At 38.2% G+C, this 27,684-nt stretch overlaps 1 protein-coding gene across 1 annotated transcript in view; it reads right to left on the bottom strand.

The window, feature by feature from the left end:
• Window positions 1-7,630: 7,630 nt before the first annotated feature.
• LOC126483810 (eukaryotic translation initiation factor 3 subunit J) overlaps window positions 7,631-27,684 on the bottom strand; it is a 63,619-nt gene continuing 43,565 nt past the window's right edge. Inside the window, exons 6-7 of the mRNA XM_050106995.1 lie at window positions 22,256-22,389; window positions 7,631-8,726 (exon numbers count right to left, since the gene is read on the bottom strand). Coding sequence (XP_049962952.1) covers window positions 8,670-8,726; window positions 22,256-22,389 — 191 coding nt within the window. The 3' untranslated portion in view covers window positions 7,631-8,669. The remainder of the gene's footprint in view (window positions 8,727-22,255; window positions 22,390-27,684) is intronic.

Genomic DNA, 27,684 nt, shown 5'->3' with positions numbered 1-27,684 from the left:
AGCCCCCGACAAGGAATCTCGAGCTCTCCTCATGGACCCTCAAACATCTCTTGTGTTTACTAAAGCTGAATTCCCCGGCATTGTGGATGAGGTGTGGTGCGACTCTTCTACTGGTACCTTACGCCCATTACTCTCCCCCCTGCGCCAGCAGGCCTTCAACGCTCTGCATAACCTCGCTCACCCTGGCATCTGCGCCACTACACGGCTCGTCTCCGAGCGTTTTGTTTGGAAAAATATAAAACGGGACCGTCAGACCTGGGCATGCAGCTGTGCCCCTGCCTATGCAACAAAATCGACCGCCACACCACCCACCACTGGGCAAGTTCAACATCCCCCCAGGACGATTTCAGCATGTACATATCGATCTTATCGGTCCTCTTCCACCATTGAAAAGCCACAGATACATTCTACCCACAATTGACCACATGTTCCACTGGGCAGAGGCAGTTCACTTACCTAAAATCACTGCCGAGACCGTGGCCAAGGGTTTTATCTCCTCATGGATTGCTAGGTTCGGTTGTCCGACCACCACCACCACCGACCAGGTTCAGCAGTTTGAGTCTTCCCTGTTCACCATTTTATGTAACGTCTGTGGCATAAAGAAAATTCACACCACAGCCTACCACCCACAAAGCAAAGGGTTAGTGGAACGGTGGCACCGCACTCTGAAAATTTCCTTCGGGTGCCACAACTGCCTCTGGTCCAAAGCACTTCCATGGGTGCTGCTTGGCCTCCGTTCAACTTTCAAGCCTGACTTAGAGGGAACTATCTCAGAATTCATTTTCGGAGAGAACCCAGTCCTATCAGGGGAACTCATTCAGCTTTTTAATAATACTTTATAGGTTGGACCTTGTATGTCATTTTACGTAACACACTTTCAAAAACTGTTTCTGCCACAATTGTAAATAAATTTGATTTTGAGTTAGCCTCTTCTGCGGAATATAATGGCCTCCCATCAGTGTACTCAAAGCGTTTACTTATTTTATTTTGTCCTCTGAATTATTCTTGTACAAAGGTACACATGGTGATGCACAAACACACATTATGAAGTTGGACAAGTCATAGTATAATGTGATAGTTGATGACATTAGGTTATGTGATGAGAAATTACATCATTTTATGAAGGTATTGTTTATTACAATGATATTTTAGTTCGACACACACACACACACACACACCACTTAAAGTAAAGCATGCAATTGGCATAGTTGCAGATAGTACAAACACAAAAAAATTTTACACATATTTTGCAGAAGTGTTTATTTCTCTCACAAAAATCATTCCTGCAATTAGTTTCATATTTATTCACATGCATATGGACCAAAAATTCAGATACAGTATAAAAGAAAAGATCAAGCAAAAAGGTTTTTAGATCCCCATGAAACAAAGACAGAGACTTTGTGCCTTTTTTATTTCTGCTGCCAGTCTGTTGTAATGTTGAATGATTTTATTGGACCGTGAATTCGTAATGTCAGAGGTACAATTAACATGTACTTCCATTTTCTTTCTTGTGCCCTGATCATGGACCTTCACATTTTTGCTGAATTTTGCAACATTATTTTTTACAAACTTACACATTTTTTACGAACTTGTACATTACTAACATGTACAGACTGGCAAGAGGTAAAATGAGTGGCTTTTGGAAGAGAGGTCTACAGCTGTCAGTTGGCTTTTCATTGTTCATTATTCCCAAAGTTCTCTACTGAATGAGAATGAGTTATGTGGGGAGTCTTCCTGGAATATGATACCATATTGTATTAAGCTATGAAACTGTGCATAGTAAAGAGTGTGAACAGGCTCTGGACTTTTGCAGTATGCAAGGTCACATACAGTAAAGCACACACTATTCAGCTTGCTGTTAGTTTTTCTGGTGTTCATTTGTTGTTTCAAGTTGTCCACAGGCCTAAAAGTTTTGTCTCTGATGCGGAGGATATTTCAGACCCACGTACTTTCATGTCTGGCATAAAGATTTTGGTTCTCAGATGAAAGTTCAGGAAGGTGATCTTATTTGTGCTGCTCAGAAGGATAATGGTATCCTCTGTAAAGAGTGTACCAGTACTGAAGCACTAGTTCAACAGTAAGCCATTTATGTAGAGAAGAAATAAAATAGGTCCAAGTATTTTGAACCTTGTGGACACACACTGTGCAATGTCTCCATAATCAGAGTAGTAAGTTCTGATATGTCTGAGATCTTTGTATTTTATTGCTACTTTCAGTTTCCTGCTTGTCAAATGTGAGCTGAACCATTCCAGAGAGTGCCTCTGATGAGACAGGACTGCAGTTTGTCAAGTAGAATTTTATGGTCTCTGATATCAAACACCCTTGACAGATCTAGGAAAATCCCAATTGCTTTTTGTCTAGAGCATCTTGGGCAGAGTGTATGTATTTGTATATAACAGCCATTGTGATTTTATTCTTCCTGAAGCCAAACTGTGCATCATGGAGGATTTTGTTTCTTTTCAGAAATTAATTACTCTCCAGAAGTTTACCAGACGAATATCATAGCTACGCAGTGGAAGTTTCGATAGCAATTCAACATTGAGAAACATGGAAGAGTACCAGGATGGAACACAGTTTGGAAGTCGATTGATCAGTTTTATGCTACCACAAGTGTTACGATAAGGAGCCAGCGGGAAGGGTGAGGACAGTGTGGACACCAGAAAACACTGAGTGGATACGTAATCCTATCGACAGGAGTCCTAGGCAATCAGTAAACAAACATACTGCAGTTTCATATTTTTTCATACAGAAGTGTGTGTGTTGCATTCGCCAGAGTAATTTAACTTATCATCTGTGCAAAATGCACATGACTCATAAACTATCTGGGTGTGGATGTGCCACTTGAAGACAATTCAGTACAGACATCGCCCTACTGGACAAAATGGACATTCTTCTCAACCTCATTGTGTCAGATCAGGCACATTCTGAATTGACAAACCATATCAACAGGCAAAATATGCTCAGTGAGAAAAATAATAATAATAAAAAAATAAAAAATTATCCTCCACAGTGAGGAGGATACATTTTGGTGTGGTGTTTCGACCTCCAGGATTATTGGAATTGAGGTTTTTTAGAATCACACCAAACACAGCCACAGTCAATTCAGAACATTACAGAGGCCCACTGATGATTTTCCAGATTCCAAAATTACACAGACACGGCACTGATATGACTGTTTTATTTTCAGCGTGATGCATGTGCCACGTGAGAGACAATGGCAACTTTACGTACGATGTTCACAGGCAGAATCATCTCAAAGTTTCATGGACATGAAAATTAGATTGACCAGAAGTGCAAAATTGTTAAGCAGGAATGGCTAGAGAACAAATGTAAATATGTAGAAGCTAGGGGAAAGATTGATACCACCTACAGGAAAAATAAGAGACCTTTGGAGAAAAGAGAACTTCCCGTTTGAATATCAAGAGCTCAGATGGAAAACAAGTCCTAAGCAAAGAAAGGAAAGCAGAAAGGTGGAAGGAGTATATAGAAGGTCTATACAAGGGCGATGTACTCGAGGACAATATTATGGAAATGGAAGAGGATGTAGATGAAATGGGAGTATTAATATTGCTACATCATATCTGTATACTAATTCTTCATATTGTCCAACAGGCTTTACATGTTTCCCTGTACCATACTGATATCTTCATGACAGTTTAAGCAGTTTGGATCACAGTCCATGATACTTTGAGTTCGGAGGTGATTGGTAGGAAGCTAGAAGTTCCTCAGACAAATAAGGGACTGGTTCCATATACACTTGCTGTATAAGTGAACTTTGAACCACAGGTTCTGGTAACAGTGAGATTCTTCATGCTGTTACTGTCCTTGCCTTCAACAACATTATTACGGAAAGCTAAAATATGCCATTAGTTCCAGTTTTCTGATTTTATTTTATTTCCACATTTTTGACAGTCAAGCATTAATCGCCTTGAAGAACAGTCAAGTTATTTTTGTCGGTCTGCTAAATAAATTTGGCTTTTATTAATCTTTTCTGCAGAAGTAGTCAATTTATGCCACCACATGGCATAACATTGAAATTTTCACTAAATGTCAGAGGTATTACTTGGAGACTGGCCATTTCTTTACTTACAGTTTTGGAGATACGTGTCTTTATATTTCTTCTTCTAAAGTTGTTCTGGTGAAATCCTTGATGTGTGTAACATTCACTTTTATGATAGTGAGGTATTTGAATTTTCAGCACAGCTTGTACAGTCATTTGCTTACCTTCATTACTTACACACAGCCAGTTGGCATTACCATTTGCGATATTTTCCTGCGACCTGTTAGAAATAGGTTCTTTTCAGCAGTTGCCGGAGAGCACCAGGAAACAGTTGTGTGCAGCTACGATGACGTAGAAGCCCATATGTTCATATGTATGTATAAAGCATTAAGAGAGCTGACATTATGTGATGAAAGAAACAGGACATCGGGGGATACTCCATGAGCATCGAAATTTCGTAAACCATATGAAAATGCTCAATTCACGTTGAAGTATAGATTTGTATGTCCAGTTTCACAATGAAGTATGCCCCTACCTGATATTAAGCTTTTCTGTGTGGTTTCCAGGGTTCAATACTGTATTATCTCATGTCTCATTCTTTATTATGGCATAATGCCATACGTACCTGAAGATAAAGATGTGCACTTGAAACTCAGCGAAACATTGAAACTGGCCAATAGCGTGGAACGAAACACTCCCGTTTCAAATAAATTGACTACTTCTGCAGAAAAGATTAATAAAAGCCAAATTTATTTAGCAGACCGACAAAAATAACTTGATTGTTCTACAAGGCTTGACTGTCAAAAATGTGGAAATAAAATCAGAAAACTGGAACTAATGGCATATTTTAGCTTTCCGTAATTATGTGAATGTATTTTAATTCGCTTTATAGCTCCCCACCACAGAAATCTGTTTTGTTTTCATTTGACATGAGAACTGTAAATGAAGATGAAAAAGTAAAATCACAAAGTGAACATAGGTCACACGGACACTACCCTCTCCCAACTACAACTCAGAATGCTCTGCACATGTGCGAATCTGACAGCTTGGGCGCACCAGAAAATATTTTTGTGGTAGCATCTGACTGCTTGCTGCTCCTACTGACACAGCTAACAGCCAGAAGTAGGAGTAGGTACTGCTCAATCGTGACTCAACTGAGCATGCGCATAAGCCCACTAGCAGCTGTCCAAATGAAACTGATGTAAATAGTTGTGATGCCATGCTCATTGGAAGCAATATGTTGTAATGAAGTATTACTTAGCCTTCGTCCTAAAGCATTTGACACATTTTGTTGTTTGCAGACACTTGTGTGTGCACTGTGTTTAGCTATTGTAAATAACACATTTCCTTTGCTAATGAAGTTTTCTTTTCACTTTTTTCTCTCATTTATGTTTTATTGCTGCAGTAGTGAGATATAGTAAAATTCTTTGTTATAGTGGCAGTTCTTACCAGTCAAAATCACACAAATTTATTAACTGAAAACTAAAACATGAAAAATTCCTGAAATTAAAAAAATCTTATGGTTTTCTTGGTTGTCTCGGGGTCTATACACCCTGTTCTTACAAGGTGCTAATGTAAGGCAAGTGGCAGTTCTCCAGATTCAACACTAGAAACTAGAAATGGGGCTGGACCTGTATCAACCTGCAGTACACAATCTCCACAGGTATTCTGAAGATAAGTAGGTAAGAACACACGCGCGCGCGCACACACACACACACACACACACACACACACACACACACACACACATGCGTAAAAGCTGTCTTTTCAGCCTATTCCTCACAACTGTGAGCCATTGTCGAGTTCCTGTAAAAAGCATTACAGTGGCCTTCTTACTACGATCATAATATTGTTAAATAAAATGAACTGATCAATGGGGCTGACATCAATGAAGGTGCAATGACAAGAAATGATGAAAACTGCTGCAGTGTGACGGCAGTTGAATATCTGCCATAAAAGTACATGTTGTTGTTGTTCTTTTTGTCACCTTCAGTCCAAAGACTGGTTTGATGCAACTCTCCATGCTACTCTATCCTGTGCAAGGCCTTTCATCTCCAAATAACTACTACAACCTACCTCCTCCTGGATCTGCTTTCTGTATTCATTTCTTGGTCCCCATCTATGATTTTTAGCCCCCACACTACCCTCCAATACTAAATTCATGATCACTTGATGTTTCAGAATGTGTCCTATCAACTGAACCCTTCTTCTAGTCATGTTGTGCCACAAATTCCTTTTCTTGCCAATTCTATTCGGTACTTCCTCATTAATTACCTGATCTACTCATCTGATCTTAAAATTCTTCTGTAGCACCACATTTCAAAAACTTATAATCTCTTTCTGTCTAAACTGTTTGTCATTATTTGACTTCCATCATGGCTACACTCCAGACAAATACCTCCCGAAAAGACTTTCTGACACTTAAATCTATATTCAATGTTGACAACTGTCTCTCCTTCAGACACACTTTCCTTGCTACTGCCAGTCTACACTTTATATCCTCTCTACTTCGGCCATCAACAGTTATTTTGCTGCCCAAATAGAAAAACCTGTCCATTACTTTCTGTGTCTTGTTTCCTAATTTAATTCCCACAGTATCACCTGATTTAATATGATTACTTTCCATTATCCTCATTTTGCTTTTGTTGATATATCCTCCTTTCAAGACACTGTCCATTCCATGAACCTGCCCTTTCAAGTCCTTTGCTGTCACCGAAAGAATTACAAAGTAATTGGCAAACATCAAAGTTTTTATTTCTTCTCTCTAAATATTAATTCCTACTCCAAATTTTTCTTTGGTTTCCTTTACTGCTTGTTCAATGCACAGACTGAATAATATTGGGGACAGACTACAACACTGTCCCACTCCCTCCTCAACCCCTGCTTCTCGGTACATATGTCCAACTAATACAGCTGAGCTTATTCAGAAGAGGCAAAGTTAACAAGAATTATTAAACATTTGCTTTGCCATTTAGCTTATTATTAATACTAAGGTATTCAAATGTCAACATATAAAATAATCAATGTATATAATTTCGTTTTCTACTTTATACATATTCATTTACCCATAAATATTTTCTTATGCTAAATAAAATATTTGTGTAATGATCTCGTAATTAGAAATGTTCCATACTTTTATTGTTTTCCAAACCATCAGCAAACTATTAATATTTTATTGATTCAATCACCACTTCTTTTACTTGTTACAGCTAGTGTGTATGATTCTAGTAGTCAGCAAATTTATACTGCAACTGCACTTAAATAACATGAGAAAAATTTTCAGTTAATTTCTGATTACTGATATTCACACTCCTCCATGGGAAACCCATCAACAGAATTCCTGACACACAGTATTTGTCAGCAACCTACGATTTATATGTTGTGAACAGATCAGCTGTAAAAAGTATAATATTTGTATTTTCCTATTTCTTTCTGGGTGATAAATTACCTTAACACAGAGCACAGTACACAACTCAGTCGAGAGTACAAAGTAGTAAAACTTCAGAGGATGATGATTAACCATACCTGAATAAAAGTAGCTTGCTTGCAAGTCAGCTGGCACAGAATGTGGACCACTACTGTATTTTAATGTTGTTAAACTAGTATTGGGAACAAAAGAAATATGTACACTTTGCAACCAAGTTCAGTTATTTAATAATGTTCTGTTAAACAATACCAAAATATGTTTATTGTAAACTTAACACATTCACAACTTTAGATGGCAAACAAAGATGGAAATTAACAAGTTCACCCAAGAAGGAGTGAGTGCTCTTTAAGCAATGAAATAGGCCTTTCACAATACTTTTTTTGTCTACAAGAAGTCTCAGTAACTAGCAGCTGCGAAAACATTAGCAAGAAATTATAGTACAAGAGATCTTTCAATTGACGACACTTTACTAATTCAAAACTTAAGTCTAAACTTGAAAAAACACACACTTACACAGTACATTAAAAAATGTGACACACCCGCAAGAAGTTCATTCTATTGCACAAATGCAATAATTTACAAATAATAATTCACAATATTCAACTGACAGTGTCAGGTGCTGGTGGAAGGAAGACAGTGTTAGGAGACAATGACATTTACAAAATAATGCTTTTGATGTGGCTTTGTATCAATGTCCATTATATCATTGTTAAATATTTAATAACAAAAACAATGGTATATAATTTCATACTCTTAGTAGCAACATATAGCAACTAAATGAGAGAAACCGAAGTTACCAAGGGTAAAGATGGTCACACCGTCCGATCACAATAAACAAGTGTAACGGAAGTAAAAAATTGTAATCACATTGTCCACAGTTCTTTTGGAAATAACTGATAATAAAACTTATCTTCTATTCATTTAACAATTTTTGTTTCTAAATGACTAATTACATATCACAAATAATTTCTGTATTTTCATTGCTTTCAGAGCACAGCATCTGTATTCTTAGTCATGCAAAATTGTTTATTCTGTCAAGTTTCATTCAGAGGTTAAAAAGAAAGCTCAGAAAAATGCGACTCCTGTTAGAATAATAAATATCAACATGCAGGGAATAACCTACACCCACAATATCAGTATCACCAACTGTAGAAAACACATTTGTTCATGATTCCTATTCCTTTACTGTCCCACAATTGTCAAAGTCACTTCATAGGTAATGACTTCAAAGTAACATTCACATTATATGAAATCATCATAATCGTAATCTGCATAGGCTGAATATTCATTCACAATTGTCTGAAACAAAGTGTATATACAAATTACACAATGGCCATGACAAAACAAGTTTATAAATCATTCAGAAATTGTTAAGTTCAATTCAATTATCTTTTGTGGGGAGGGAGGGGGGAAAGAAGAGAGGGGGATAGGAGAGGGAGGAGAAGGCAAGGGGGTGGGGGAGGGGAGGGGAGAGGAGAGAGGGAGTGGTAAGAGGGGGAGGGAGGGGTGAGGGAGAGTGAGGGAGGGGGAGAGAGGGAAGGAGGGGGGGAGAGAGAGGGAGGGGGAGAGATTAAGCTGAAAATAAGTTTATAAGCTAAGCAATTATATTAAACTGAAACCTTTGGATCGTGCAAATATTTATTCAGATCACAAGTGTGACACTTGTTCTTCACGTCTATCACAAAGTTAATAGTAGTTTGTAGGATGCACTGGCCATGTATGCACTGATGCAAAAAAATGAAGTCCCCATTACAACTAAAATAACAATTTTCTGATATTAAAGGAGAACACTCTGAGATGATCACGCAGAAACAGATGTAGCTCTTCACATTAGAGACTATGCTGTTGTTGCAGTAGACAATGGCCAGCAATCATATACTATTAGAGGTAACTGATAGAATACTGCCAAAGTAAAAAATAAAAAAAAGGCTGTGACGAAGGCAGAGGTAATCCATGACACACACCAATGAGAAAAATACATGTTCAGAATCACAGACTGACCCCTGTCCATAAGTAGGTGAGTTAGAATTGAAGGGTGAGGAAATGCAGGGCAGCAATCTAAGGGATAGAGGATAGGATATTGTCAGGGACAGGAAAAAATTGTTTTACTTTATGGCTCATTTTGTAAGTATCACACCCTCCTTAAATGTTGTGTTGAAAACGAAAATATACTCATCAGTTACATAATATTCATAGACATAACAGATAAAATTTATTAGAAAAGAAATGATTTACATTAAACACATTAAATTTAATAAATAAAATTAAAATAACTTTGTCACAATGTACTGTTGAATGATTTCCAAAGGAACACATTGTCATAACTTCAAACTTCTCTTCCAAGACTTTTATCGCTGATCTGTCAACACTTTGTACAGCTTGAAAACAGTTAGCCAGAGTTTGAAATTGGAAATGGAAGACTAACGGCCTTTGGCTCAAGGTTCAACTCAATAGTTTTCAAAGATACCTTCACCTCTGCCTGAAGTATTCATCCCATTATATTTCTCAAAAGCTTGCTGGTTTAATCACCAAACACTCATGGCAATCTTTACTTTTCACGTGGAATGCAAGTAATGATTTTATCCAACAATGGCAGATTTCTCAGTATCTTTGTGCAACAAACTGTACCAAAGATAACATGGTTTGGGGAGATCTTTACCACGGTATGTCAATTAAGCCGCACAGTTTTGCAGTACACAAGAATAAATATGAAAAAAATCACAAAATATGGCACTGTAGCTGCACAAATATGTAAATCAACACGGTGCCTGCTCAATTTGGTTCTATCCGCTAATCAGAGCACAGGGCATGTGGCATCATGCAAACAAGTTTATGTCGGTAACCAGAACAGTGAGACTATTTATTTCAATATTTATTCAATATTGCCATTTCATGAATGAGGTTTGTGGTGACAAGACGGTCTATTACAAAGACTGGGGGCCTATTTTAGGTTGTGATGTAATCAGGCAACATGTCAAATTGCACAACCATGATTTATTCATTTGCACAACTGAAGTACCATACTTTAAGTTTTCCATATTTAAACTTGCATGTTACAAAATTTGTAGTTTAGCTGATGAACCACACTAAACATCTCAAAAAATAAATAAGTAAACAGAACAAATAAATACATTCCTTTGCTGTATAATAAGTTGTGCAAGTGTTGGGAATGTGACTGGAAAGGGGATCACTGGAAGTATGATATTTTCATTTGACATCACTATCACTTACCAATATTAGCAAACTGTCACCTTTACACTTACAATATTTTTACATACGAATATAGGAAACTGCCAATTTCGCATTACATCACTAAAAACCATAAATTTCTTTTTGTTATTTGCTTTATTGTTTACAAAAAATTTTCCTATCCTTAGGCATTGTTAATGACTTTTGAATGTATAACACAGTATTTTAGAAATGGGGTGCCTCAAAAATACGTACTAGTGGGGAAAGATAACACTGAAAAGGTCAATAAAACTTGTCATCAAATAAATAACCTTTGCAATATGAAAACAGTTCATAACCTGTAGTTAAATTGCTACAATACCGAACGCTTCTTTGTTAAAAACAAGACACTCCTGTCACCAAAGCAAATGGAATAGTTCAAGATGTGATTGAACAGATTGGACTGGTGGGGTTATAAAGTGACCAAACTGCGAGGTCATCAGTCTCTCCATACAATATATATCAAGCCCTGGGAAGATTCCTCACAAAGAAAAGACAAACCTTAATGACCCTATTGTAACTGAGAATAAAATCAATAAAACCAAGACATAGAAGCACAAGTGGAAGTGAAGAAGGATCAGAGGGTGACTTGTTCCACTTAAAAAGCAGCTGGAGGCACCCAGGACATGTTATGCAATGGAGAGACATCCTCTGTATCCAACCAGAGTTCTTCCCCCCCCCCCCCAATACAACACAAAAACTAGCAACGCGGACAAGTTGATAAAATATCAAGAATGAGAACTACAAATGAGATAGTAAACAGATGTAAAAGAATAAAACCATTAAAAAGGTGGGGAGGGAAGGGACCAAGCGGGACCACCAAGCAAGGGCAGCCCAGCTGATATGAAATACTTATCATCCAATTTTTCAAAAATCATTAGGTTAAAAAATTTGATTTTTGCACTTCTTACAGTCTGATATCTTCACTCAACAAAGAACTGACTACTTTCTGTTACTCACCACACTTACTATGCTGCTTAAAATTAAGTAAAACATTGCACAAAATTTTTAAGATTTTGCAGAGGTAAAAAGGCATTGGTAAACTTTGTTAATGATTGATTTTGGCTCATACATTGCAGTTTAAAACTGAGAACAAAGCGATTGCTCATTACATTTTGAGTTATTGGAATTTATATCCATGGACAGTTGCGCACGATGCAGCCATTTACATCCTTGGGCATCATGAATCACGTGGTCATAACAATCATAATTTCTCGTGAATGACTGAAGGTATTGAAGTGTTTTGCAAAGGACAACCCACAATGACGCATATTTGTATGATACATACTTGAAACCTCATCATTCACCAAGGTACGGAACTAACTTATCCACAGTAGTGAGAGGTTGGTGGCTGAGGACGTGTACAGATGTCCAAAGCACTGTAGGAAAACCAAATGGTGTGTATGCAGCTAAAGGGTTAAGAAAGATAGACAGAAAGATGGGACTGACAAGAAGACAATGACAGTGAATACCACAGGTGATCAGGAAACATCAGAAGACACTATGCAAAAGCTGGCAAATTTTAAAAAGCTGAGAAATATGTAACAATATGAAATAGTAGCAATGAGGGAATAATAGAAAATACGAAGAAGATGAGTCCAGCCTTCAGCATGAACAGAGATATTTGAAGGGATAGGCAGAAGAAACCGCTAACTCACAAGACAGTTTTTGAGATATTGAATGTTATATGTTTGGTTAAATTCAAAGACATGAACATAAACACGATAAAACAAAACAAATTATTTAGGAGACAGTACTTTCTAGCAAATCCCACAGGAATCCTAAGTGGAGTGGTTAGAGATGGACACACATATGCAGAAGATAACTGTTCAGTAGCATGAGGACAATATCAAAAGAGATCAGATAGAAAAGACCAAGATATGTGGGACACGGGATCAGAAAGAATATCGCTGTATATGGGGAACAACCAGTGGGCAAGAGGAAAGACAAGAATGAGGGTTGTTGATTTAATAGGGTGTATAAGCAGACAAGGACAAAAAATTCCCAGATTATTCCCAGATTTCCAGGTAAAAATAAATTTTCTCACATTTGAAAATACACTTTTTCTGTGTTAAGTGGCAGTATACTTTTCCTTGGAACTGTAAAAGAAATAAATCCTTTGAATGGCTATGGTTTTATACACTGGCGTAGAATTTCTCAGCAGTATAGAAAAATGAGAAAAATGGGGGGGGGGGAGGACACGTTTTGGAAATATCTTTGATGTGTACCAACATGTACACTGCATATTTTCGTATTACGAAAGTATAAATGCGAATTCCACCAAATACCACATGTTACTTTCCAAAGCATTGAAATCGAAATTGCAATGGGCTTTTGTAAGCCAGTCACAGCTCATGTCACGTGATCTCGCCATCCAATGACAGCGGATATTCAGAGCACAGGAAACGTGATGTAGTTAGCCAACAAGAACATCGCTGTTAAGTGGTGCAAACACACAAATAAGAAAAGAGAATGGTTTAAATTAATATACACAGTGTTGCTACAAGAAAAGCAAAGTTTTCATGTATAATATTGGTCTCTCAGATTTGTGGAGACATAGAACCACTGGCTCACCCCACCATAATACTGCTGCCCTACAGCAGCGAGAACAACTTTATCTTTACCAGATCAGTTCTCTGTAGTACGTGCTCTATTCTACACGCATTGTGTATACACTGTGAGAATAAAAGTATTCATAGTAAGTGACGGCAGTGCAAGTGTTTATTTATCATCATAATTACCACACCTGCTCTCCACTGCCTATAGATTAAGAAGCTCCAAGAGAAGCTAAGCTTTCACATATAATGATGATCTCTTTTGCACGTGTTACACTTTTAAGATACATCACACAAAAGTAATCTTCTGGGCTCAAAATTCTTCTAAATAGCTCTTCCTCAAAGAGTCGATTTTTAAATAAGAGTCAAACGTTCTGTGATTTAAGAAATCAGTTTCAGCAGTTGCCACAGAGTGCCAGATAACAGGCGTCACCGTTCTTGCGCAGCTACGATGACGTAGTAAGACCATATGTTCGTACGTGTAAGACATTGTGTCATAAAAGAAACAAGACATCAGAGGATACTCAAAGAGCATCGTAATTTCGTGAACCATATTACAATGCGTGATTCAGCTTATAGTGCACATTTGCATGTCCAGATTCCCAATGAAGTAGGCCTCGACCTGACATTAAGCTTTTCAGTGTAAGTTTCCTTGGACTACCAGTACTGTATTATCTCAGGTTTGGTTTTTTATAATGGCATAACGTCATATGTGCTAGAACATGAAAACGTGCACATGAAATGCAGCAAACAGTTGAAACTAGTCAGTAGCATGGAATTAAACACTTCGTTTCAAATAAATCAACTGCCTCAGCAGAAAAGATTAATAAAAGCCAAATCTCTTTAGCAAACAGACAATAATAACTACATTGTTCTGCAAGGCGATTAATGCTCGACTGTCAGAAATGTGGAAATAAAATACGACATGAAACTAACAACATTCTAGCCCTTCGTAATTACGTGAATGTATTTTAATTCACTTGATAGCTTCTGGTCACAGAAATCTGTTTTGTTTTCATTTGACGTGAAGAGGAAACGGCAAAATCACTAAACGTAAGCAGGGGTCACGCGGAGACTACCCACCTCCGCAATACAACTCAGACTGCTCTGCGCATCTGCCTCACATCTACGATATTTCCGAACCCCTGCCCCAAGCATTTGAGATAGAATGCCGAAAATTAAAAAAAAAAAAATCAACTTTTCAAAAAATGTTCATATTGTAGCACATATCTTTCTGAACAGTCTGATGCATAAAACACACATGTTTGAGGAAATGTAAGACACGACATTTGGTCTTCAGTGTGCCAAAGTGCAGTACCATGCCTCTTCACACAGCATTCTTCTATTGCATGTCACTGTATTTCGCTCTGTGGAATTCAAACGTGTATATTTTGTAATGGACGTCATCAAACTAAATTCACAACAGTGGGAATTAAAATGTCCTGTGGTGTCTCTCCTGCTTCCAGTCGCCCTGTCCCTCTAAAATAAATAAATAAATACAGATAGTACGCAAGACTAGTGTTATTTCTCGATCTGATTATGTCTATTTTGTCACTGTCTGCTAGATGAAATGAAATAGTCCTGTCTAATGTTGCAGCAGTTCTAACACACACCAAATAAACAAGACTGTTTTGGCACAAATGGTCACTTTTATAGCTCGACAGAATGTTATTCTAAAAGTATCAATACCACATGCCAATTAGGCCTACTAACAGCAAAAAGCTTTATGTTAGGAAATAGTTTCACATTTCGTTTATATGCTCCAGCTTCTCAAGCATGAGACAGAAAAGTAGTAGTATGAAATTTTTGTGCAAATTTGTAATCGTCATATTCTTCCATAATTTGTGTGATGTCCCCGTTTCTTCTCCTTCCTCGTTCCAACGAACAATCTTGTCATCACTAATTCTGTAACTATTCCTGCCAGTGTTAAGACTAATTCTCTGGTTAGCTTCACTAACCCTTCTCTGGTTAGGCTTTATTATGTGCCCATACAACGTGTTTTCCACACTAATCTCAGAATTGAACTTAGCAGCTGCTAGCTGGGGACTTTTCTGTCAAAATTTCATTTTCTTGGATACACCGAGTAGATAATATTTAATCTTTCTTAACTCTTATTCCTGTTTGTCGTTTATTTGCACTCTGGTGGTCTAAATCTATGGATTTTCTACATCTACATTTACATCCATACTCCGCAAGCCACCTGACGGTGTGTGGCGGAGGGTACCCTGAGTACCTCTATCGGTTCTCCCTTCTATTCCAGTCTTGTATTGTTCATGGAAAGAAGGATTGTCGGTATGCTTCTGTGTGGGCCCTAATCTCTCTGATTTTATCCTTATGGTCTCTTCGCGAGACATACGTAGGAGGGAGCAATATACTGCTTGACGCTTCAGTGAAGGTATGTTCTCAAAACTTTAACAGAAGCCCGTACCGAGCTACTTAGCGTCTCTCCTGTAGTCTTCCACTGGAGTTTATCTATCATCTCCGTAATGCTTTCGCGATTACTAAATGATCCTGTAACGAAGCGCGCTGCTCTCCGTTGGATCTTCTCTCTCTCTTCTATCAACCCTATCTGGTAAGGATCCCACACTGCTGAGCAGTATTCAAGCAGTGACCGAACAAGCGCACTGTAACCTACTTCCTTTGTTTTCGGATTGCATTTCCTTAGGATTCTTCCAATGAATCTCAGTCTGGCATCTGCTTTACCGACGATCAACTTTATATGATCATTCCATTTTAAATCACTCCTAATGCGTACTCCCAGATAATTTATGGAATTAACTGCTTCCAGTTGCTGACCTGCTATTTTGTAGCTAAATGATAAGGGATCCATCTTTCTATGTATTTGCAGCACATTACACTTGCCTACATTGAGATTCAATTGCCATTCCCTGCATCATGCGTCAATTCGCTGCAGATCCTCCTGCATTTCAGTACAATTTTCCATTGTTACAACCTCTCGATACACCACAGCATCATCTGCAAAAAGCCTCAGTGAACTTCCGATGTCATCCACAAGGTCATTTGTGTAAATTGTGAATAGCAACGGTCCTACAACACTCCCCTGCGGCACACCTGAAATCACTCTTACTTCGGAAGACTTCTCTCCATTGAGAATGATATGCTGCGTTCTGTTATCTAGGAACTCTTCAATCCAATCACACAATTGGTCTGAAAGTCCATATGCTCTTACTTTGTTCATTAAACGACTGTGGGGAACTGTATCGAACGCCTTGCAGAAGTCAAGAAACACGGCATCTACCTGTGAACCCGTGTCTATGGCCCTCTGAGTCTCGTGGACGAATAGCGCGAGCTGGGTTTCACACGACCGTCTTTTTCGAAACCCATGCTGATTACTATAGAGTAGATTTCTAGTCTCCAGAAAAGTCATCATACTCTAACATAATACGTGTTCCAAAATTCTACAACTGATCGACGTTAGGGATATAGGTCTATAGTTCTGCATATCTGTTCGACATCCCTTCTTGAAAACGGGGATAACCTGTGCCCTTTTCCAATCCTTTGGAACGCTACGCTCTTCTAGAGACCTACGGTACACCACTGCAAGAAGGGGGGCAAGTTGCTTCGCGTACTCTGTGTAAAATCGAACTGGTATCCCATCAGGTCCAGCGGCCTTTCCTCTTTTGAGGAATTTTAATTGTTTCTCTATCCCTCTGTCGTCTATTTCGATATCTACCATTTTGTCATCTGTACGACAATCTAGAGAAGGAACTACAGTGCAGTCTTCCTCTGTGAAACAGCTTTGGAAAAAGACATTTAGTATTTCGGCCTTTAGTCTGTCATCATCTGTTTCAATACCATTTTGGTCACAGAGTGTCTGGACATTTTGTTTTGATCCACCTACCACTTTGACATAAGACCAAAATTTCTTAGGATTTTCTGTCAAGTCAGTACATAGAACTTTACTTTCGAATTCATTGAACGCCTCTCGCATAGCCCTCCTCACACTACATTTCGCTTCGCGTAATTTTTGTTTGTCTGCAAGGCTCTGGCTATGTTTATGTTTGCTGTGAAGTTCCTTTTGCTTCCGCAGCAGTTTTCTAACTCGGTTGTTGTACCACGGTGGCTCTTTTCCATCTCTTACGATCTTGCTTGGCACATACTCATCTAATGCATATTGTACGATGGTTTTGAACTTTGTCCACTGATCGTCAACACTATCTGTACTTGAGACAAAACTTTTGTGTTGAGCCGTCAGGTACTCTGTAATCTGCTTTTTGTCACTTTTGCTAAACAGAAAAATCTTCCTACCTTTTTTAATATTTCTATTTATGGCTGAAATCATCGATGCCGTAACCACTTTATGATCGCTGATTCCCTGTTCTGCGTTAACTGTTTCAAATAGTAGGGTCTGTTTGTCACCAGAAGGTCTAATATGTTATCGCCACGAGTCTGTTCTCTGTTTAACCGCTCAAGGTAGTTTTCAGATAAAGCACTTAAAAAAGTTTCACTGGATTCTTTGACCCTGCCACCCTTTATGAATGTTTGAGTCTCCCAGTCTATATCCGGCAAATTAAAATCTCCACCCAGAGCTATAACATGGTGGGGAAATCTACTCTAAATATTTTCCAAATTATCCTTCAGGTGCTCAGCCACAACAGCTGCTGAGCCAGGGGGCCTCTAGAGACATCCAATTACCATGTCAGAGCCTGCTTTAACCGTGACCTTCACCCAAATCATTTCACATTTCGGATCTCCGTCAATTTCCTTCGATACTATTGCACTTCTTATCGCTATAAACACGCCTCCCCCTTCACTGTCCAGCCTGTCTCTATGGTATACATTCCAATCTGAGTTTAGGACTTCATTACTGTTTACGTCTGGTTTCAGCCAACTTTCTGTCCCTATTACTACATGGGCGTTGTGACCGTTTATTAATGAGAGCAGTTCTGGGACCTTTCTATAAACGCGCCTGCAGTTTACTATTAGCACATTAATATTGTTATTCCCTGTTGCATTTTGCCTACTCCTACCTTGCCGCGTCTCAGGAGGCGTCTTGTCGGGCCTAGGGAGGGAATTCTCTAACCTAAAAAACCCCCATGTGCACTCCACATTGCTAGTAATTATAACAAGAGCTGACCATTCGCAAACTGCATCAATCACATAACAAACAGCGATTCGCATTCACCCGTTTGGCTTTATTCCGCTCAGCTCATATAGCTCTGTCCCCTTTTGTCTGCAAGAAATTTTATTTCTAGATGCAACTGAAATTCCTCTGGCAGAGACATTACATACACTATGCATGCATTCCAAAATCAACTTATGATTCATTCAGAAATCAACTTGGAATACGTTAAAAAATGCTAAGAAATCAACAGCGATGTGTTTCAGAATCATATGAATAATCCATAGGCCAATATGCGTTAGATGCTGGACGCTTTGTGAAACAAGGCTTTTCCCCCTCAAGAATATGAATTTCCCCCCCCCCCCCATGCTGCCCGGAGCAGACGTCCAGGTTTGCCCCCCCCCCCCCTCCCTCCAAGGCCTCTAGATCTGGGCTTGGTGCGCATGCGTGAATCTGTCAGCTTGGGCGCGCCAGTAAAATTATAATGGGTAGCATCTGGCTTCTTGTTGCTTCTGCTTATACAGCTTTAGGCCGTGTCCTACGTGAGCAACAGCACGCAACAGCTTCAGGCGACAAAATAAAACCGCACGTGTAATTACGCAAGTGTCCTATGTGAGCGACATCTGTGTCACTGCCTGTCTCCCTCTGCCACTGGTAACGTTTGAATTCAAACATGTTTGAATCTTGTCGCTTCAGCAAGCACGACAGCCACGTGTCTTCTCGGCAAAGCAGTGGAGTGGACGCGATGGCAGCTATGAAATACTTAACATCCGATTTTACGAAAACTATTCGGTGAAAAAATTTTATTCTTCCGCAACCTATAGCTTGATATCTTTAAACAATGAATGTCTGAATTTATTTTCGTTATTCATCGTAGTTGCTGTGCTGCACGAAATTGAGAATGTGGCTAGACGAAAATTTTTCAGAATTTGCAGAGGTAAAATCACATTGTGTAGACTTTCCATATTGTTCGCTTAAGGCCATACATTATTGCGCATTAAATGTAACCAGTATATCTAAATTGTATTTAAATTGAGACTGGAATGATATCACTTTTCATTCTTGAGATATTGGTTGTTATATCCGCAGACGGGTCGCTTGCGGTGCGTCCGAACCTTTCCTGCACTTCAGGAATCAAGTGGTCGTAAAAATCATCGTATCTCATAAAAGGTTCAAGATATCGAAACAATGAATTTTGGAAATGACAGCACGCAGAAAGGACTATTTTATCATATGATTTAACACTCAATACGTTTTTGTAAACGTGTGAGCAAAACAAAAGAAAGACACTATAAATTACACCATAAGGTTTTGTACAAATTTTCACATAGCCAAACAAAGGGAAAGAAACAGGTAAACGGGGTATGAAAGTGACCATGAGGTCTAGTTTGGCATGAAAATATTTAACTGCTTAAAATAATCAGGGTAATTAACGAAAATATAATTAATAAGCTGAGGAAAAAACGAAATATTTCATGAAAATCTGCTGCCAAGCTATGTAAATGAAGTGTCAAAAATTTCATCTGTTCAAGACCTAGCTATTTTGTACTTAAAAAGACACATTGGTGTGGTATTTAAATGTCAAAAAGGCTTCCTTCGAACAAAGTACGTGAGGAAGGCAAACAAGGAGTCAGTAAGATCATGCTTTCTGAATAAAACTTGAAATTAAGAAATGAAAGATACCAGTCAAATATTTTATGATGTGATTTCTGTTAAAAGAAATAAGTACATCAGAGAAACATTCTACGTGCCTCTGAATGATGCTCGAAATCATGAACAGAAAATGAGGTGCACCAAACGTTTCCCTAATATTTTTTATTTATACTTTTAGACAAATCATTACACAAAACGTTTGACTTTCCTTTCAAAAGATTTTTTTAAGTTTTACTTTTACATACTATTTAGAGTAATTGAAACACTTGGCCTTGACACTGACTGCTGTTGAATTACGTTCGCGACATCAAATATCTGTAAAATTTCATGGGTCGCTGTAATTTATTATGAATTAAATGGGTGATATACTGGAATAGGTGGGAAGATCAAGGTTTTTGGCAAGCCCTTAAAAATATACTTATCGATGCAATGTAAACAGTATGCATAGAACTTAGTATACAAAATTGTAGCTGAGTCAGTAACAATACAAGAATGTCTCGGAATCAAATCCCAGACCTTTTCCTACCGCAAAATCACGAACTGTAAACGCTACCCCTACACCACAGCTAGCTTTCATTTGCTGGTATCAATCTGTGTACTTATCTTTGCATTTAGCGTAGTTAGTCATGTAGTAGTCATTCCTCCGCATTTATTGGCTGTTAAAAGTTCTTGATCATGTAAAACAACATTCATATTTAATTTATTGATGAGATAGTCGAATGCTCCTCTGCTCATTCACATGTATTCTAAGAATTTGTCTGGTGATCTTTGTAGTTGATGATATTTATGAAATTCTCCATGGAGGTTGCTCCCTTTGTAAATTTCATGCACATCTTTCCTTTTCTCTTTATTTTCTTAAGTAAACCTAATTCTGTAGCCTTACTCTCCAGCTGCAGTATTCTACAGTATAGGGAGGCCATTTTATAGAAACACCTGGTTGGCTCTAAGCAGCCATCTTGTAGCACGACATGGTCGCGCGCACGCAGGACACCCAAGCTTTTCGCCCGATGCTGCTGCTTGTCGCTGGAGTGTTGTGTATCCTGAAGTTGCTCGCTGTCGCTCGCTTCTGCTGTTCACATAGGACATGGCCCAGCCACACTTCAGTAGCCAGAAGCTGGTGAAGGTACTACTCATACGCGACAAATGCTCATGCTCATGAGCCCGCTCACAACTGCTCAAACAAATGCGATGTAAACAGTTGTGACGTCACGCTCATCGGAGGCAATTATGAAGCATTGCACAGTCTTCCTACAGCATTTGACATATTTTGTTGGTGGCAGACACTTGTATGAGCACTGTGTTTTGTTGTTATATGTGGCATATTTCCTTTGCAACTGAAGTTTTATTTTCGTAATTTCTCTCGTTCATGTTTTATTGCTGCAGTATTATGCTGTGGTAACGGGATACAGCAATATTCTTTGTTAGAGTAACAGTTCTTACCAGCCAAGATTACAAAAATTTAACTGAAAACTAAAACAATGGTAAATTCCTGGAATTCAAAAAAATTCCCAGGTTTTCTCCTGGATGAAAGAACCCCCGCATTTTTCCCGGATCGTATACACCCTGTTTAAGGAAGAACTGATCAGAATTGAGGATCAAGGTGGAAGGGAAGGAAAACTGGAGAAGCAAGTACACATCAACCAAGGTGTCATATATCAACGATAGATAAAGATACAGGAAAAGAACAGTGTGCCACCAGTGGAGCAGGAAAGAAGAAAGGATACAGAAGCTCTCAGAAGCAAGTTGGAAGAGGAGAATAGAAAGAATGAAGAGATTCTGGAAGGAAAAGTAGATAATGCAATCCATGAAGCGGCTATCCATGGTGCAACATAGGATGTAATGAAAGAACCAGAATGGACTTCCATTGCCCATTTCCTAACTTGATGTACCTAATGCTCTATAGAAAACATACTTTTTTTCAATATTTCATTACCTTTTTTTCATCTGACCTGCATTCCTGTAAATACAGTGGAAGTTAGAACAGCTAAAATTTCACTAATTTTACTTATACCAATCCAACAAGCTGAAATTGCACATCTCTGAAAATATTAAAATTATCCAGTGACAAAAACTGCATTACTCATTTACTGGATGTATGCAATTATAAAATGAAAGAATTATGAATGTGATGATTTAATGATGCAGGGATTTATATTTAACTTCAGCTGATACATTTTCACAAAATGAAAATATTATACAGAGCAAGAGCTTCTGCATTTTTAATGCTACATTATCAAAATGTTTACAACACAAAAAAACATATTGGAGCAAAAAGCTGTAAAGAATGTACAAACATATGCAAAACTTACATTGTCACCCTCAACTCTGAGTTTTGCCTTTCCTTTGCCCTTCTTTTTGGCTTTGTCACCCTTTTCTATCTTTGATTTTTCCAAGAACATGTTTTCTATAGTGTTTTTCAGTTTCTTAAGATCAGTGCTGGACACTGTTAAAAACAAAATATTAAATTCATGTGATATCCAAACAAAAGATTAAGCAATAAAACTAAGCTCATGCCAAGATGCAATTACATACTTTGCATTATGATTTACAGTACAATTTATGCCCAAAAAATTTTTAACAATAATTGACACCAGCCCAGAACCTGTTTTAGCTGAAATACTATCAATATTTCTTACACTAACAATTATCAAGTTTACTTGGAACAACTATCAGATGTAAAATTTATTTCTGGTTTTTCATGCAACTGTTCTCTCTCTTGTTAAGTTGTGCTCCGAGGGAAATAGGCAATGAATTTTGCAACTTCAAAAATCACCCACAATTTAAAAATGCAAAGTATTAATAGGTATGGGATTCATATTTCTAACTGCAGTACATATTTTGGCTCATTTACAGTTTGTTCTGATCCGTTATTATGAATTACTCATAATATGTGCTATAATGCTGAGAAAGTTCCATTACAAATTTTCTAGAAGTTATTTAGTCATGAGACAGATAAATAAAATTAGTAAGCACAATTATATCTATCAAAATAATATCATCTAGGGGGAAAAACACCATAAGCCATAGCAACAAGTAAACTTTTAAGTACAGGAATTCACTTACAAACATGGTCAATGAATCAAAAAACGTTTAGCACTTACAGATGACTAGCAACTGTCTCTTGGAAATATCACTATCAACACTATGCCTTTGTAACCATTGAAGCATTTGTGAGGTGTCACCAAGGAGTAATAGGTTTTGAGGTGTCACCATGTCACCAAAGAGTAATAGGAATTTTCATATTTCTTAAAGAATCTATTTATTCACTAATGACAATTTTGTTCCCTTCAAAGTAATCCCCCCACGCAAACAAAATACTTGTGCCAGCACTTTTACCAATCTTGTAAGCACTTCTGCAACTCACTTTCCATCATGGTGTTCAGCTCCTTCAGTGATTCTGTTTTTATTTAATCAATGGTGGCAAAATGACATCCTTTCATAGTTTTCTTCGGCATTGGAAATAAAAAGGAGTCACAGGGGTCATGTCTGGCAAATAAGAAGGCTGAGGCAACATACTGGTTTTGTTTTTTGCCAAAAAATCATGAATAAACATTGAAGTGAGAGCATTATTGTGATGCAATTTCCATTAGTGGCTTTGCCATAATTCTGGTCATTTTCTTTGGGTTGCTTCACACAAATGGCACATAACTTCCAGACAGTACTGACCGTACAACCAGAAGGCAGGAACTCATGATGCAATATCCCACTGTAATCTAAAAAACAGTGAGAAGAACCTTCACATGTGATCTAACTTGTCAAATTTTTTTCAGTCTTTGCCCCTCAGCCAGTTATCATTGGGACAACTGGGCCTTGGTTTCGACGTCATACCCATATACCTATGTTTCGTCACCTGTTATAACCTTCTAAAGAAGTTCTGGGTGGTTGTTGACTTCATTTAGCAATTTCTGAGTGATGTCCAAGCAATGCTGTTTTTGGCTGAAATTCAGTAATTTCAAAACAGTCTTGGTCACTACATGTTTCATGCCCAAAACATCCTTAAAGATTGCTTGGCATGAGTGTAAGGATATGTCCACATCACCAGCAACCCCTCTGATGACGATTCAGCAATTTTGCAGAACCACTTTCTTTATTTCACCAACATTGTCGTCAGTAGCTGATGTGCTAGAGCACCCAGGGTGGCTGTCATCTCCAATGTGCTCTGGACCCTCTTTGAAACGTTAATACCACTCGCAAACTCTTGTCTTACTCATAGTAGCCAAAAGCCACGGTCAACATTTCGAATACAGTGTTGCAGTGTATTCCACTTTGCAAGCAAAATTTAATGCAAATTCTTGGCTCCATCTTTTTCTAAAGTAGAAATTCACTGAACACTCATAAACATGTATAACCTTTTGAACTGCAAACAAACTAAATAATCAAAAGAGCTGAAACTGCAAGCATACAAGTGCACCACCATGATTTAGAAAAAAATAAATAAATAAATTTACAATCAGATGTATTAAGTCCATGAAATTAAAAAATTCCCATTACTTTTTGATCACACCTTGTGTAATATGCTTAGTTAAAACTAAAGTGGCAACAGGTGGAAACAGGAAATTTCATACTTTCGAGACCAGTGGCTCCTTCTCCTAATAGAGGAGAGTAAAAGGAAGAGAGAGACTGGTAAGGGTTAAGATACATACAAAATACAAGTAAATAACAACCAGGCCACAGATCAAGGAAGATTTAGTGAACAGGATGAGAGGGTAAAATGGATTGTTGGTATTAGAGGAAATTTGAAAACCTGAGAACTTTGAAGTTAACAGAAGGGGACTACTATCTGTACACTCCAAGAAAATAGGTTGTCATTGAGAGATAGCTGTCAGTGCCCATTGGAAACATTAAGTTTGTATCGTCTGAGCTAGCCCCCATGCCAAGTATCTTCAAGGCAGCCGTGAATAGTAGTAGTCACAGATAAGTGAAGAGTAACTTCTCACTCATTTCTCTCTTTCATAAGACCCTCTATCTCATTTTCTAAGTTCTCAAGTTCTTCAGATATACGTTGATCCCAACAAATCCATATATATAACACTTATATATATTAACACTTGGTTGAAGAATCATGAAAGAAGGCTGTATACCTGGAATAAGCCTTGAGATACTGACAGGTTTCAGATAGATTATATAATGGTAAGACAGAGATTTAGGAACCAGGTTTTAAATTGTAAGACATTTCCAGGGGCAGATGTGGATTCTGACCACAATCTATTGGTTATGACCTGTAGATTAAAACTGAAGAAACTGCAAAAAGATGGGAATTTAAGGAGATGGGACCTGGATAAACTGACTAAACCAGAGGTTGTACAGAGTCTCCGGGAGAGCATAAGGGGACAATTGACAGGAATGGGGGAAAGAAATACAGTAAAAGAAGAATGGGTAGCTTTGAGGGATGAAGTAGTGAAGGCAGCAGAGGATCAAGTAGGTAAAAAGACGAGGGCTAGTAGAAATCCTTGGGTGACAGAAGAAATACTGTATTTAATTGATGAAAGGAGAAAATATAAAAATGCAGTAAATGAAGAAGGCAAAAAAGAATACAAACGTCTCAAAAATGAGACCAACAGGAAGTGCAAAATGGCTAATCAGGAATGGCTAGAGGACAAATGTAAGGATGTAGAGGCTTATCTCACTAGGGGTAAGACAGATACAGCCTACAGGAAAATTAAAGAGAGCTTCAGAGAAAGGAGAACCATTTGTATGAATATCAAAAGCTCAAATGGAAACCCAGTTCTAAGCAAAGAAGGGAAAGCAGAAAGGTGGAAGGAGTATATAGAGGGTCTATACAATGGCGATGTACTTGAGGACAATATTATGGAAATGGAAGAGGATGTAGAAGAAGATGAAATGGGAGATATAATACTGCGTGAAGAGTTCGACACAGCACTGAAAGACCTGAGTCAAAACAAGGCCCCGGGAGTAGACAACATTCCATTAGAACTACTGACAGCCTTGGTAGAGCCAGTCCTGACTAAACTCTACCATCTGGTGAGCAAGATGTATGAGACAGGTGAAATACCCTCAGACTTCAAGAAGAATATAATAATTCCAATCCCAAAGAAAGCAGGTGTTGACAAATGTGAAAATTATCGAACTATCAGTTTAATAAGTCACGGCTGCAAAATACTGACATTGATTCTTTACAGACGAATGGAAAAACTAGTAGAAGCCAACCTCGGGGAAGATCAGTTTGGATTCGGTAGAAATGTTGGAACACGTGAGGCAATACTGACCCTACAACTTATCTTAGAAGCTAGATTAAGGAAAGGCAAACCTACGTTTCTAGCATTTGTAGACTTAGAGAAAGCTTTTGACAATGTTGACTGGAATACACTCTTTCAAATTCTGAAGGTGGCAGAGGTAAAATACAGGGAGCGAAAGGCTACTTACAATTTGTACAGAAACCAGATGGCAGTTATAAGAATCGAGGGACATGAAAGGGAAACAGTGGTTGGAAAGGGAGTGAGACAGGGTTGTAGCCTATCCCCGATGTTATTCAATCTGTATATTGAGCAAGCAGTGAAGGAAACAAAAGAAAAATTCAGAGTAGGTATTAAAATCCATGGAGAAGAAATAATAACTTTGAGGTTCGCCGATGACATTGTAATTCTCTCAGAGACAGCAAAGGACTTGGAAGAGCAGTTGAATGGAATGGATAGTGTCTTGAAAGGAGGGTATAAGATGAACATCAACAAAAGCAAAACGAGGGTAATGGAATGTAGTCGAATTAAGTCGGGTGATGCTGAGGGAATTAGATTAGGAAATGAGACACTTAAAGTAGTAAAGGAATTTTGCTATTTGGGGAGCAAAATAACTGATGATTGTCGAAGTAGAGAGGATATAAAATGTAGACTGGCAATGGCAAGGAAAGAGTTCCTGAAGAAGAGAAATTTGTTAACATCGAGTATAGATTTAAGTGTCATTCTGAAAGTATTTGTATGGAGTGTAGCCATGTATGGAAGTGAAACATGGACGATAAATAGTTTGGACAAGAAGAGAATAGAAGCTTTTGAAATGTGGTGCTACAGAAGAATGCTGAAGATTAGATGGGTATATCACATAACTAATGAGGAAGTATTGAATAGGATTGGGGAGAAGAGAAGTTTGTGGCAGAACTTGACTAGAAGAAGGGATCGGTTGGTAGGACATGTGTTGAGGCATCAAGGGATCACCAATTTAGTATTGGAGGGCAGCGTGGAGGGTAAAAATCGTAGAGGGAGACCAAGAGATGAATACACTAAGCAGATTTTGAAGGATGTAGGTTGCAGTAGGTACTGGGAGATGAAGAAGCTTGCACAGGATAGAGTAGCATGGAGAGCTGCATCAAACCAGTCTCAGGACTGAAGACCACAACAACAACAACAACAACAACAACAACATATATAGTCTCATCCTGTCTGTCAAGTCTCCATCAATCGAGGCCCTGGATGACTTTTCTTGGGACCTTCCTTAGATCCTAAGCCTTATCAGCCTCTCGAACTCCAACCTTTAACTCTCTTCTATTACAATGTGTATACGCAAACAAGGAAAAAGAATTCTCAGAATTTTCCTGGGAAAAATACACTTTTACCTGGGTGAAAATACACTTTTTCTGGGAGAAAATATTCCTTGGAACTGCAAAACTTATCAATTCCTTAAGTGGTAAAGGTTTTATGCACCACTTCCTAGCACTTTAAGAAATGAAACCCAGCAAAAAAAGTAATGAGTTTTGAGAAGATCTTTGATGTGCAGTAACATGTACACT

Source organism: Schistocerca serialis, chromosome 6 (genome assembly GCF_023864345.2).
Source record: "Schistocerca serialis cubense isolate TAMUIC-IGC-003099 chromosome 6, iqSchSeri2.2, whole genome shotgun sequence".
Taxonomy (NCBI): domain Eukaryota; kingdom Metazoa; phylum Arthropoda; class Insecta; order Orthoptera; family Acrididae; genus Schistocerca; species Schistocerca serialis.
This window is presented reverse-complemented; position numbering and strand designations above follow the sequence as displayed.